We start from the raw sequence: 13888 nt of genomic DNA, 5'->3' as shown, positions 1-13888 counted from the left end.
TCAACCAGGCAACTACCTAGACAATGGGACCGTGCTTAGAAAACATGGTTCAAGAACAAGAACAAGTCTACCATACAAATCTTTAGACACTCAAGAAACCTTGTTAAACATCATATTAGTAATGACAAAAAAATCATACTTCTCTAACATTCAGATCACCAACCAAACAACCCCAAACAGTTCTAGTCTATTATACAAAGACTACTGCAACCTAACCAAACCACCATCCCTCAAATATTAAGCATACAGAAAATATTGTTACCCAATTTAATTCCAACTTTGTAACCTCTATTGCATCTGTTATCAATCCAAACAACTCACTACCCTCCCTCCTAGAAGCCCATAAAAAGCAATACCCCCCAATTCAACATCAAACCTGTTCCCATTTCAGTAATCAAGAAGTATCTCCTAAACCTTAAACCAATAGCAATGGCTGCTAATAAAGTCCCTTCCAGATACCTGAAAATTGCAGCTGAAAGCATAACATATTATGTATCCATCCTTATTAATAGATCTCTAATAAAAAAATATGTCCCAGACGTCTGGAAAAAAATCTTTCATCATACTGCTCCACCAAGGTGGCAATTCTACAGAGCTACCAAACTACTGGCCAACTGCCATATTATCTCCCCTGTCAAAAATTCTTGAAAAATGTTTCCACTACCAACTAGTCCAATACTTCCCCAACCACAATTGACTATCCAATATACAACATGGCTTCTGCACAGGTCATAGCACCATAACTACCCTCCTTAAAATTGCCAGTATAGTCAATTATCATAGGAACAATGGTAGCCTAGTTTCAACCCTATTCCACAATCTGCCCAAAGCCTTTGATATAGTATCTCACCAAAAACTTCTGCGTGAACTTTCTTCCTACAACCCCAATAACCTATCCCTTACCTGGTTTCTCGTTTACCTAACAAATAGACAGAAAAAGAGGTAAAATAGTAAAAGAATTTCTCTTCATTCCTTCTGCTTACAGTTGAAGTACCACAAGGTCCAATCTTAGGCCTTTTTAACATCTTTATTAATAAACTTCACACTGTTTCTAAAGATGGAATCTTAGTCCAATATGCAGATGATACTACACCCATCTGCCCAGCATCAACACTAAAGAAACTGTAGGACATCACAAAGCAGGCATTCCTTTCCACAGAATCTTGTCTGTCAAACTTAGACGTACTACTAAATGCTAAAAAGACTAAACTGATGATGCTCTTTACCCTCAAACAATACTATGAACAAAAACAAACATTCCCTATTCTATCATCAAACCATACAAAAAAATGAAAGTGCCTCTCGACCAAACTCCTAGGAGTTTTACATGATGATAATCTCAAATATAATCCAAATCCACTCTAAGTGATAAAGAAAACCCACAGAAAGCTAGGTTCCCTCTACATGGCCCAAAAAATCCTCACAGATAATACTAGAAAACCGATGGCCCAAACCTATCTATTCCCCTCCCTCTTGTACACAGCTCTTATTTTTACAAATCAAAACATAATGCTTAGAGCAAAACTGGACTCTTGTTATCATAAAATAGCAACATGACTACCCAGTCAATGTATCACTGTAAAGCACTAAAAGACCTAAACTTCCACAATACCTGTCCTACTCTCAACTTATAATGACCCACACCATTATACATTACCCAGACAAATGCCCATCTCTAGGAAATTTACTCCAAGTATCAACAAATACCAGAAACCTACGGTCCAACAATAAATCCCTCTTGGATACAACTAAATCTAACAACTCTGATAGTGATTCTCGGAAATGCCACCATCTCACCAAGCCCTGGGAACTCCATGCCAAGTCACCTGCAACTCACATACAATAAAAACAGTTTCAAAGCAACACTAAAACATAAAAAATAACTGGCTATGCTCCTGTAATACTCCTGCTTAAATCCATACCACACCCAAACACTCCAGCACAATTTCTTGCCTAACACTTACTTTTCCTTCATCAGACTTCCAAACAGTTAAAAAGCACCCTGCCCTTTTCCCACACTATACTCTCTCACATCACCATCACTCACCCTATTGCTTTTTCTCAATCCTTTCTAATTGGCCTTGTTTGTATAACTAATGACATCATCACACACCTGCCTATCACTCCCTCCATACCTGCTTCATTACTTTTATATCCTTTCTCTTATCTCTTCTCTTCGCAAACACTCTCCATGTTCTCTTGACTCCTATACCACTATTTCTCCCAGTGACTTTCAGTCAAAACTATTTCTTTGAACCTCTACCATGACAACTTCTCTAACTACTACATCTGTCGCCTCCATACAACCAAACCTTTACACCCATAAATCATGTTTTAATCATTATCTCTGTTTTTGTTGATATGTGAACTACAGCATTTAACTACTGAGAAACTGAATGAATTTTGACTCACTGTAAAGCTGATAATGCCACACTTTCTCTCTGTATATATACTTTTTTCTTTGATGCCATATTTTTGTACATAAAGTTTTCATGTATCTACAATTTTTAACCCATGTAAACAAATGCTTTGACTTGATACTCTAAATGTTTTTGTATAACTACATTGGAGCTTTTCTCCCTAGGCCTCTGATGAAAAAGGGTTCATCCCAATTGGACCTTCTCAGTAAACAAAGATAAATAAATAAATAGTAAATAAGTACTTTTTATTTAAAAAAATGGATCTGTCCAAGGCCTTCAATACCATTTCCCATAGCCTTCTTCTAAAACAACTGTCTTCACTTAGCTTATTACACACTTCCACCAACTGGTTCTCCAGCTATCTTTCCAACAGACTCCAGTCAGTTAAATGGATTAATTTTTATTCATCCTTCCAACCCGCAAAGCAGGTGTTCCCCAAGGTTCCATACTGGAGCTACTGCTTTTCAGCATAATATTTACCAACAATCTATACTCTGCCAAATGTCAAGCATCCCTCATAGAATATGCCAATGACTCCACATTAATCTGTTCTGCTAGTAACATAATTACTCAGCAACACCTCACCCAAGAGTCATTTTTATCAGGTGAAAACTTTTCAATAACTCCCGGCTTCTGCTCAATCAAAAAAAAAGCTGCTGCTATTCCTCCCAAAAGCCCTTACACATCTCATCCCCCATGCCAAGCTACTAGTCATGACAATTGATGATAACCTAAAATTTGACTTACATGTGCAACAGGCTAGCAAAAAAACTCACAAAAAATTAGGGGCACTCTATAGAACAAAAAAATACTTAACTGATTCATCCAGGAAGCTCCTGGCATCTACACTCACATTTCCCACTTTATTATCTAGTTCCCCAGTACTGCTTAACCTTTAAACTTCCATCCAAAATAAACTAAACCAGTGCTACCATAAAATAGCAAAGTTTGCCACCAACTCATCAAACAGAACCCATCACTGCTTAGCCCCAAAACAGCTTGATTGATGTGAATTACCCAAACAACTCACTAACACATAAGTACTCCTTGTCCACAAATTAATATACAAACTAGAGCAAAGCAAAGCCCATGTAGACTTATTACACATATATACCCCTGCTTGGCCACTTCAATCTGGAAGCAAAATGCTCCTCATTACTTACAAACCACACCTCTCAGCAGGAACCTCTCTCTATTCCAGCTATGTAGCCCACTCCTGAAACTCTGTCCATTCATCTCTTAAACACACTCGCAACCTTTGCAATTTCAAGACCATTCTAAAAAAATATCTATCTGATACCTGGAAATGTACCTGCAAAACCCTCAAAACAGGTGCATGACCACCTACTCACTATAACTATGCTTTTCTCACTCTAAATTCACTAACACCTCCATATCCTAGCAGGTGGTAATGGCTTAACTTCAAAAGAAGCTCTTACTTTGTTAATATACTACTAATGTATGTTCTTCTACCTCTTCAGCCAAGACTTATTTATTTATTTACCTTTTTCGTGTCCTTCTATAACATTGTTATCTTTCTAATAATAATCAACTCTCTCTCCATGGCCTTAATTTTGACTTCTACTCAATACTCCTCGTCATCTCATTATATACCTCTCATTATATACCTCTGTCTATTCTGACAGCAGAATACTCTACTATTTTTCACCTCCATACATTATTAGAAATATAATCAATATTTGGAATAATTAAGTATTAGTTTACTTGACACAGGCTAACCACTTCTGCGGTGCATCTTACTACTAGCTATACATACTGTATTACTGATATCAGTTTATCCTAGTAATATTTCTGTAAATGTACTTCAATCTGTTTGTGTTTTTATTTGTTGTGGGGATGTTTTCCTTCTGTATATAATTATTTATCAACTTCTGTAAAATGTTTTTATGTGTGTTTTTTGTGGAGCCTTTTTCCACAACTCATTGCAAAATATTTAATATTTTGCAGGGCTTTTCTCCCTTTGTATATAATTACTCAACTACTATATAAATGTTTTTGAACCTGTTGTAGAGATATCTTCCCAGGCTTCCACTGAAAATATGCCATTGTCTCAATCAGACTTTCCCAGTTATCAAAGGACAAATAAAATAAAAAAAAAAAATAAAATAAATAACAGTAGGGGCTTAAGGGAACCTCTCCAATGTACCCCTTGAAGGTCAGGCAACCTGAAAAATGAAGACTCAGTGAGTCACGGCTCAGTGGGAAGGAAGTGGCTATCAAAAATATGGAGGCAGTCAGGAGATCAGTCTTAAGAGGCCTGCACTCCTGGCTTTTTATATTATATCTGTTTATTGCTTGCTATATGTCTTAGATTTGTGACATTTGTTTGCATGATGCTTCTCTCTCTCCCTTCTTATTATTTTAATGTAATAAGGAGGAACAGAGGGCCTTGAACCCTTACTGAATTGAGTCAGTATCCTTATTAAATTAGCTGCAAATATGGAAATTGGGAATATCATGCAAATGTGTAAGACAGAGGAAGCAACATTAGGTATGGCCTCAGTTTGCTATATACTAAGAAAATGGGCACTTATTAGGGTAGGGAGGCTTAGGCATTATGATTTCTTTCAGCATCAAATTTACGCCCTTTCTGACAGTTTCTCCATGGAGAAGATCCCAGCAGTGCAATCAGAAACAAAAAGAGTGAAAAATTATAGAGTTGAACATATCTCAACCTAGCAGTTGGGAACATTAATGTGGATTAAAGGGTCACAGCTTTAGTGAATGTGAGCAAAAAGAATCTTATACTGGGATACACAGGAAAAGAATACTATTAAATCAGTCAGGACCCACTTTAGGAATCATGAAAAAAAGATTTAGGGAAACCTTTGGAAATCTTCTGCTTTTATACCTGCCAATAGCTATTAAAACATGAAGCTGTGGTTGGTGTTTCTGCAGTTTAACACTCACGGCCAGAAAAGTTTGTAAGTACTCTGGCTTAGTCCTTTCAGCTTTGGATGTAAAAGCCACTCTCCCCATGATATTTGTTATACAAAACAAATATACAATTGAATTTGCAATGCTCATTTTGGAAATGCCTGTGAAGCAAGGATGACACAGAAGTGCTACAGTCTCTTTCTCTCGTCAGTTATTAAATGCCAAATGACCTTTTATCATCCATTAGGTTTTCTTTTTTCTTTTACTCATGCATGTATTTTTTTAAGTTTCAGCTTACCTTTCAATAACATAGAAGTTATCGCCATCATCACCCTGATCAATCACATGTTCTCCAGCTTTAACCAGTTTTTCAAACATGGCGTCTAGTACCTGAGACATCTGTTCCTAAAATAAACAAACAATGAGAAGAATTTAAAATAAAAGCCTGTGTGATTCTTTTGCAAATAAGCACTTGTCTCATGCTAAACAAAGCACATATAACTAAAATGCAAATAAAAAATGAATGAAACAACAGAAAACAGGAGGCTATTAACAGTCAACAGTCACTAAAAAGGTGAAAAGGCCACTCTAACCTTAGCAAATATTTAGTCTTTAGGCCACAGTAAAGCATTTTCTCTTTTTATGATTTCCACAGGAATCGTGCTGCATTCACCACCTGCTTTCTGAGCCAGCATCTTTCATCATCCCTAATCTTATGTTAACTATTAAAACAACTACTCAAATTCATAATTCATATAATCCCCAATCACCAACCATCTGCATCACCACCAATCTTATGCTAAATATTACCATAAGTACTAATATCTATTCGCAATTCATATAACCCCAAGTCATGACCCACACGCCGAACCAGCACCTTCCAGTTGTCTCATCTATGTCAGCACAAATCTTACACTACTGCTGTTTTACGATCACTTAAATCTATTCATATTTCACAAAAACACAGAATGAATTTTCAGAAGCGCTGCAAACATAGTGTCACCTCTTATTCCACAACATGTGGCACACACAGCTAAACTTTTGAACCTATCTAAACATACTACATCATTTGCTCCTTTTTGTGAGAGCTTTGCTGTTTTGTGGGGCTGCACCCCACTACTTATAATGCCCTCCGGTATCAGGCAACTTGGGGAGGTGATAGTTTCCACAATGCAGTGATTGCCTCATCCCTACAATGTGCAGGCAAGCAAAGGATAGTACTCCTGTATACACAATGTTTATCCATGGCACAGCAGCCAGAGCTCAATTCAACAAGAGCATATTAGGATAATACTGTGGTAAAACTGTAAACCAACAATATGAATCAAATCAGTCATCACCTTTTACAACAACACTACCACACAAACTGCTTGCATGCATTTTGGCTTAAACATGTGCAGTCAAACTATGTTTCCATTAGAAACAGGCTGCTCCAGGAAGTACAGCGAATCTTTTTACTAACTCAGTCTCTTAATCTTATGTCTAAGATTACAAAGCAGAGCCATTCATTTGCCAATAAGTCACTTTATCAATGACATAGCCACAGGGACACTGGAGGCCTATCATTGCAGCCGATGGAAGCAAGACACTGAAGCAGATGCAGTCCTCAAGGGTTTTAATGATAGACAAATTTCTCAGTGGTGCAAATCCATGTAGTGATATGTTTACAGAAATTACACTGTTGTTTTGATAAAACTGGTGTGAACTTGATGCATATCATGGTCAAAGGCAATGAAATTAGTTTGAGATCTCTTAGAAATGAGATCTAAAATAGAAGTTATGTATTTACCATAACTTGGCATCTGTGTTGTCTAATTTCATTATGCATCACAAATGGGTCTTCGGATATGTCCTTGGATCCAACTTGGCCATTTCTTCCAGACATAAGATCCAAGCTTTAAACTCCTCCCTCTACTACAATGTCTCATTCCTCTTCAAACCCTCAGATCAAGTTTGCTGCCCCTTCCTAAAGATGGTCAGAACAACAGTACTAGACAGACAAGAAAGCAATGAACCGGAGCCGAAACTAGGAACCAGTGGGTTCCCTTATCCTCTATATCACTCTTAGCTGTAAAAGGAAGGGTGAAGGAGAGTGGGATGTGATACATAAGGAAAATGAACAACACAGATGCCAAGCTATGATAAGTACATCATTTCTAATCTGATGTTGTCCATTTCATTATGCATCACGAATGGGTCAGAGTCCCCAGCTACACAAACCCTGGGAGGACATCAAGGAAGGATATGCCTGAGCATTATGGAACCAAAGGATGCTCTGTTTCTGGAAATGATGTCCAACTTGTAGTGAGATATAAAGGTATTGGCTGTGGACCAAGTAACTGCGGCACAAATTTCATCAATAGGAGTCCTTGCAGAGAAGACAGATGAAGTAGACATAGATCTGGGAGAGTGAGCTCTAACTAGATGGGGAAATTGTTGGCCTTGTTGAGAGTAAACTGCAGAAATAAAATCCATAATCCATTTGGCTTAAGTCAACTTGGATACAGTCTAACCTAACATATTTGCAGAAAAGGCAATGAACAACTGTTCAGATTTCCTGTGAGATCTAGTCCTGTGTAAATAAAAACAGAACTGTGTGTACATCCAATGCATGCAGCATGTGTTTGCCTTTACTTGAGTAATTAGGGAAGAATACAGGCAAGTGAATAGTCTGGTTAATGTATGCATCTGAGATGACCTTTGGTATGAAGGATGGATTTGTTCTAAGTGAGACTCTGTCTCTGATGAAAGTTATATATAGTGGTTGAGAAAACGAAGCTTGCAGTTCTGACACTCTTCTAGCTGAAGTAATGGCCACTAAGAAAGCAGTCCTCCAAGATACAAATTTTAACTCACATGAGCTAGCAGGTTCAAATGGTTTCTGGGTAAGTCCCTGTAGTACCAAGGTGAGATTCCAAGGAGGAGAAGGATCTTTTATCAGAGGCCTGAGATGAAAAACCTCTTTCAAAAAGGCCCGACACAGTTTAGAAGCAGAAACAGTAAAGGGAAAACTATTGCCTCTCCCTACATGGAAATTCATGACAGCCACAAGTTGCAACTTTAAAGTGGAAAAAACTAGCACTGTGCTGGAAAAGCGAGCTAAGAAACATAAGGATGTCCAGGACTGAACCAGAAAAAGGGATCAATATTCTTTTGTGAATCCCAAATGGAAATCTCTTCCATTTATTATGATATACTTTCTTGGTGGAAGATTTCTGAGAAGCAAAAATAATTTTTCGAACAGGGGAGGCTAGCCTTGACTCACAGCAAGAGGTTCTCCCGTTCGATTGTCGGCTGGAGTGCGAGGAGTGCCTTCTGTGTGGAGTCGGCATGTCCTCCCCGCGGTTGGGTGGGCGTTTGAAAGACATGCGTAAATGGGCGTGCCTTCTTTGAAGATTGAATGTCGAGCTGGCACTTCGGCGTTCATGAAAATCTACTGCCAATCATTTGTGGACCAGAGTTCCGCTGTGGCGACCCCTAACCGAGAAAAGCTGAAAAAACAAACAACAACAACAACAACTGGAAGTGGAGAAACCAAGCAGCTAGTTTCAGGGATCAGAGATAGGGAATCTGGCATTCCAACGAATTCGAAATCAGATCCTGCCTGGGACTGATCCAGTATCCAAGGAGGATATTTGCTGTGAGACCGCAGGAAGGGGAACCATACCTGGCGAAGCCATTTAGGGACAATGAGGATTAAACTGATCTTCAACTTGCTGGCTTTCTGCAGAACTTTGGGTATCAGGGGAATCAGAGGGTAAGCAGTGGATAAGCATACAGGAGACCCTGGGGCCAAATATGGACTAAAGCATCCCTGGGTGACTCCTCCAAAGGGGAGGGGGATCAGAGCAAAGTACTTGCTGCACTTGTTGTTTAAGGAAGAGGCAAAAAGGTCGCAGCAAGGCTGGCCCCAATGGCTGAATATTTGATTCACTTTCACTACTGACTGGTTCAGGGACCACTCGAGTGGACTTAAAATTGATCTGTTCAGTCTGTTTGCCAGAACACTGGATTCCCCTGGGATGTGTGTTGCAATGAGAAAGCAGTTTGAAGAAACTGCCCATTCCCAAATGCTCATGGCCTCCCCAGCACAGCGGGTATGTGCTGGTTCTCCCCTGCTTGTTGAGGTACCAAACCACTGACATATTGTTCGTGAGAAGTGCAATTGTCCCCACAGGAAGGCAGTCCTGAAAGATTTGCAATGTGAGAAGGACCGCCCTCATCTCCAGTACATTTATGTGCAATTTGGTCTCTGTTGTGGACCATGTGCCTTGGATCATCTTTACCTTAAAATGCCCCCCACCCCAACAGGAAGGCGTCCATGGTCACTGTGGCCGTAGGAGGGGGAAGAATGAAAGGTCTTATGAGATGGAGGCTGTCTGTACAGATCCACCATTGCAGCTGACACCTGCAAATCAGAGTTGGCCTGACTGGGGTTGACAAAGGATAGCATCAAAGAGACCACTGTACCACTAGGATCCACTGGAGAACTCTCATGAAGAACCTGGTTATGTGCACTAGAAGAATGGCAGCTGACATGGGTCCTAGGGCCATGAGGACCAGTCGAGCTGGCAGAGTCAGGGTGTCTAGCAAAAGTTAAACCTGCTGTTTTAAGGATCTTATTCTCTGGTGGGGTAGGGTTGCTATCTGTGTGATTGTGTTCAACTGCATCCCTATGAATTTGATTTCCTGTACAGGAGCCATCTTGGATTTTGCCGTGTTCACTGTGATTCCCAGGTGATGGAACATGTGCAATGTAACCTGAGCAGCCTGAAGCAGTTGATACCTTGTAGGTGTCATTAGGAGTCAATTGTCCAAGTAAGGAAACACCTGGAAACCTTGCAGATGGAGGTGAGCTGCAACCACTGCCATGCATTTGGTGAACACCTGGGGGGCAGTGGTGAGGCCAAAGCACAGTGCTCTGAATTGGTAATGATTGCCTCCCAACCTGAAGCGCAGGTAACTCCTGGAGTGCCTGTCTATTTTGACATGATAGTACAGGTTCCGGAGATCAACAGAGCACATCCAGTTGTCCTTGTGCAGAAGTGGCAGAATGGGACCGTACCATAACCATGTGAAACTCTGACTTCTTTATGAATAAATTCAAACTGGCAGAAAAGAATACTAACGCCAAGGAAAAGCTAACGGACAAACAAAAGGTACCTTAGAAGGGAGGGGAGGTTAACACTATAAATAAAGAAATGCTATAAACTAACCGGGAGAGAAAAATAGCTAATAAGACTATAGTTGAATGGAGGCTCTGAATTGTGTCTGTGCTGGAAGACGACAAAAACGAGATCTAAAGGTTTGAAGAGGAGTGAGGCATTCTGGGAGAGGCAGGAGTTTGAGGCTCAGATTGTATGTCTGGAAGAAATGGCCGAGTCGGATCCAAGGACACATCCGAAGACACATTCGTGATGCATAATGAAATGGACAATATCAGATGCTAAACAATTTCATTACAGAGGTTAGAGACACTGGTAGCATTTTTGTTATGAACAGATATTTTTTTTTAATTTTGGCCATTTTGAAATAACTAGTGAGGACTTTAAAATAGTCCTTAATGAACATGTCCTTTGTGAATCCACTTGCAACTATTACAGGTAATACTTAATTCATTTTTTGCTTAAGAATCGAAGTTTCATTCATTTTCTGCTTAAGAATCAAATATGTATACGTGTTATATTGTCGCACTCTTTTTTTAATCAATTTGATATAAATACTGCCAATGTAGTTGTATTTGTTGTAAATTGCTTATACAATGTATCCTGGATACTGCTCTATGACCCTGGGTCATGGCTGAAAAGGGTCAACAGACCAATTTACCAACAGTCATCAAATAGCAATAAATAAATTAAAAGATGAAAACATTCAAAGAGACCAGATTAAGTATTCATCAGAAACAGATTACAAAATTATTTACCTAAAGGAAAATGACCCAATCAACATGGGAATAATTTCTCAAAAGCAACCAATGGGCAAGCTTTTTAAGGAACATATACTAACAACAACAGACTGCTGAGAAGGTCACTGTGCTTGGTTCAGAGGAGCACCTGCAGTCATTAATTAGGTAGAAATGTGATTTTTAACCAACAGAAAAAGGTACAAGACAAGAAAGGGGACTGCTTTTAGGGACAAGTAAAACATCATTGGGGTTTGAACTCTTCCAAGAAGAAGATGGAGATGAAGAATGTGAGGGCATTATTTGAAGAAGTAACAGAACTGATCAATCTTTCTAAAGTTGGACTAAGTCTAGAAGAAGTGAAAGGGCTTCAACTGGGTCTTCCTTTGTACCATTCATATTTGTGCATTTGGTGAAGGGCAATTACAAATACATGCTACCTATCTCAGTGTAACCAGACTCCCTCACCATTCAACCCAATATGATATTCATAGGAGATCCCAACTACCCCTCTATAGATTGGGAATCTTACACCACTTCTAATGCACAAGCCCAGCGATTCCTAAACTTTGTTAATACCAACATCCTGGAACAGTTGGTCCATTCTCCTACTAGGGGTACAAACATCCTTGACCTTGTGCTCACTAATATGGAGGACCGATGTTCCTCACTTAATGTAATATCTTTGCTTGTCGGATCTGACCATAAGGCAGTATTATTTGAAATAAAAATTCAATCTGGGGATCCAGCAAAGCCAAAAAACCTTTAGAAACTATTTCAAGACTAGCCTCTCTCTATAAGCAACACCTTGACTAAATTCCAAGCACCCCCAAAGCCAGCCATGTTGATAGCTGTATGAGCTGTATGAGTTGTGCCCATTCATTTTAAGAATAAGACAAACTCAAAAGACAAACAAACCTGGCGGAATCACAATATCAATCGGTTATACAACAAAATAAAAAAAATCTTGGTCAACCTTAGGGGGAAAAAAGCTATACATAACTAAAGCCCCCTGACCAATCTAAACAAGCATCTAAGAGTGGTTAATTAAAACTTCAAAGGCTACATTTGTTAAAAAATAGCTTATCAGGCAAAGGACAACCACAATGCTTTCTACAGCAATGTCTATAACGTCAGAGGAAATATACAACAATGTGAAAAACGTATTGTTCATGGCATCACCCACAATAAACCAGATGCCATTGCCAACCTTTTGGCTGACATGTTCAGCTCAACCCCCCCCCACACACACACACACACTCGGCCCTGTAGTTCAAAGGAAATGCTACATAACGCAATCCCCCAATCATTACTAGGGAACAGGTCATCAATGCACTTTTCAAGGCCAAAACACACTGTATCAATGTGCTCCAATAACATCCTGCAATGTTTAATAAACAGCATGAAACATGACCTCTGTGGTCCACTTGAATCACTTTTAAATTGGAGCCTTCAGTCAGGTTTTGGCCCAAGAAATGGAAGTTGGATGCAGTCATTCTCCTGCACAAAAGAGGTCCAACCACTGATCCGGGTAACTACAGGCCCATAAGTCTTACCAACCTCTCATATATAAGGCAATGGAAAAAATCATCAGGGACATGATAAATGAGGACATTGGTAACCTGCAAATGCTGGATCCATCACAGTTCGGCTTTGTTAAAGGAAAGTCATGCCCAATAAATCTGGTTGACTTTTTGAGAGGGTCACCAAAGCACTGGATGAAGATAAGGCTATGCACACAGCTTAACTCAACCTGACCATGGCTTTTGATACAATATCTCACTCAGGCATTATAGATAAGCTCAATAATTTAGGTATAAAGCCTTTTATCACCTGCTGGATAGCCAACTGGCTCACTGATAGGACCCAGGAGGTCAAAATAGGTAAGACCAACTCCACTAAGGGGCCAGTCACTAGTGGAGTCCCCCAGGGTATGGGTACTGGGTCTGCTCCTTTTAGGCATCTATTTCTCTGAAATGGAAGCAAATGCTGAAGGTTTACGGCTGACTAAGTTTGCAGATGACTGCAAGCTGGGAGTTATCATAGACTCCCCTGCAGACACTAGCATTCTTCAAGAAGGTCTACCAACAAATGGTGCCAAAATCATGGTCTTACATTCAATGTCAAAAAATGCATAATTGCATCCTTTGAGAAGTCAACCATTCTAGCTAATTACCATGTTAATAATACATCCCTAAGAGTCGACCAAGTTTTCAGGGATCTGGGTATGCACGTAGACAGTAGCCTTAACTTCAACCACCATGTAGACAAAGTGGTGAGGAAATCCTTTTATGTTGTGTAATTATAAGTAAGGACATGACATCTAGGTCCAAAGAGGGCATTACCCTACTGTATTCTGCCCTTATCAGACCAATCATAGAGTACAATGCTCCCTTTGTTATGTACCTAACCAGGCATATGCAACAACTAGAATGACCTCAGAGGGTTCTTACAGAAAGAATACAAGGCGTAACAAACCTGCCTTCTGCATAGTGCCTTAAAGCCCTTTCCCTCTACACAGCCTTATATAGAATGCTGAGGGGGAACTATGCCTGGCTTATAAGGCATCCACAAACCACATACTTATGAATCTCCTGCATCTTTGTAAGTCAAAGAATACCAGAAATACAAGGTTTAGAAACCTGAATTTTATCTGTGACTTAAACAG

The 13888-nt window shown here is 39.6% G+C and overlaps 1 protein-coding gene across 1 annotated transcript in view; it reads right to left on the bottom strand.

Annotated features, from left to right (window-relative positions):
* PRKAR2B (protein kinase cAMP-dependent type II regulatory subunit beta) overlaps positions 1-13888 on the bottom strand; it is a 1491604-nt gene that overhangs the window by 536326 nt on the left and 941390 nt on the right. Inside the window, exon 5 of the mRNA XM_044088539.1 lies at positions 5617-5723. Within this exon, the coding sequence (XP_043944474.1) occupies positions 5617-5723 (107 nt within the window). The remainder of the gene's footprint in view (positions 1-5616; positions 5724-13888) is intronic.

This window comes from Protopterus annectens, chromosome 11.part0, assembly GCF_019279795.1.
Source record: "Protopterus annectens isolate FY-2018-M chromosome 11.part0, PAN1.0, whole genome shotgun sequence".
Taxonomy (NCBI): Eukaryota; Metazoa; Chordata; order Ceratodontiformes; family Protopteridae; genus Protopterus; species Protopterus annectens.
The sequence above is the reverse complement of the archived record's forward strand: the minus strand, read 5'-3'. Positions and strand labels throughout refer to the sequence as shown.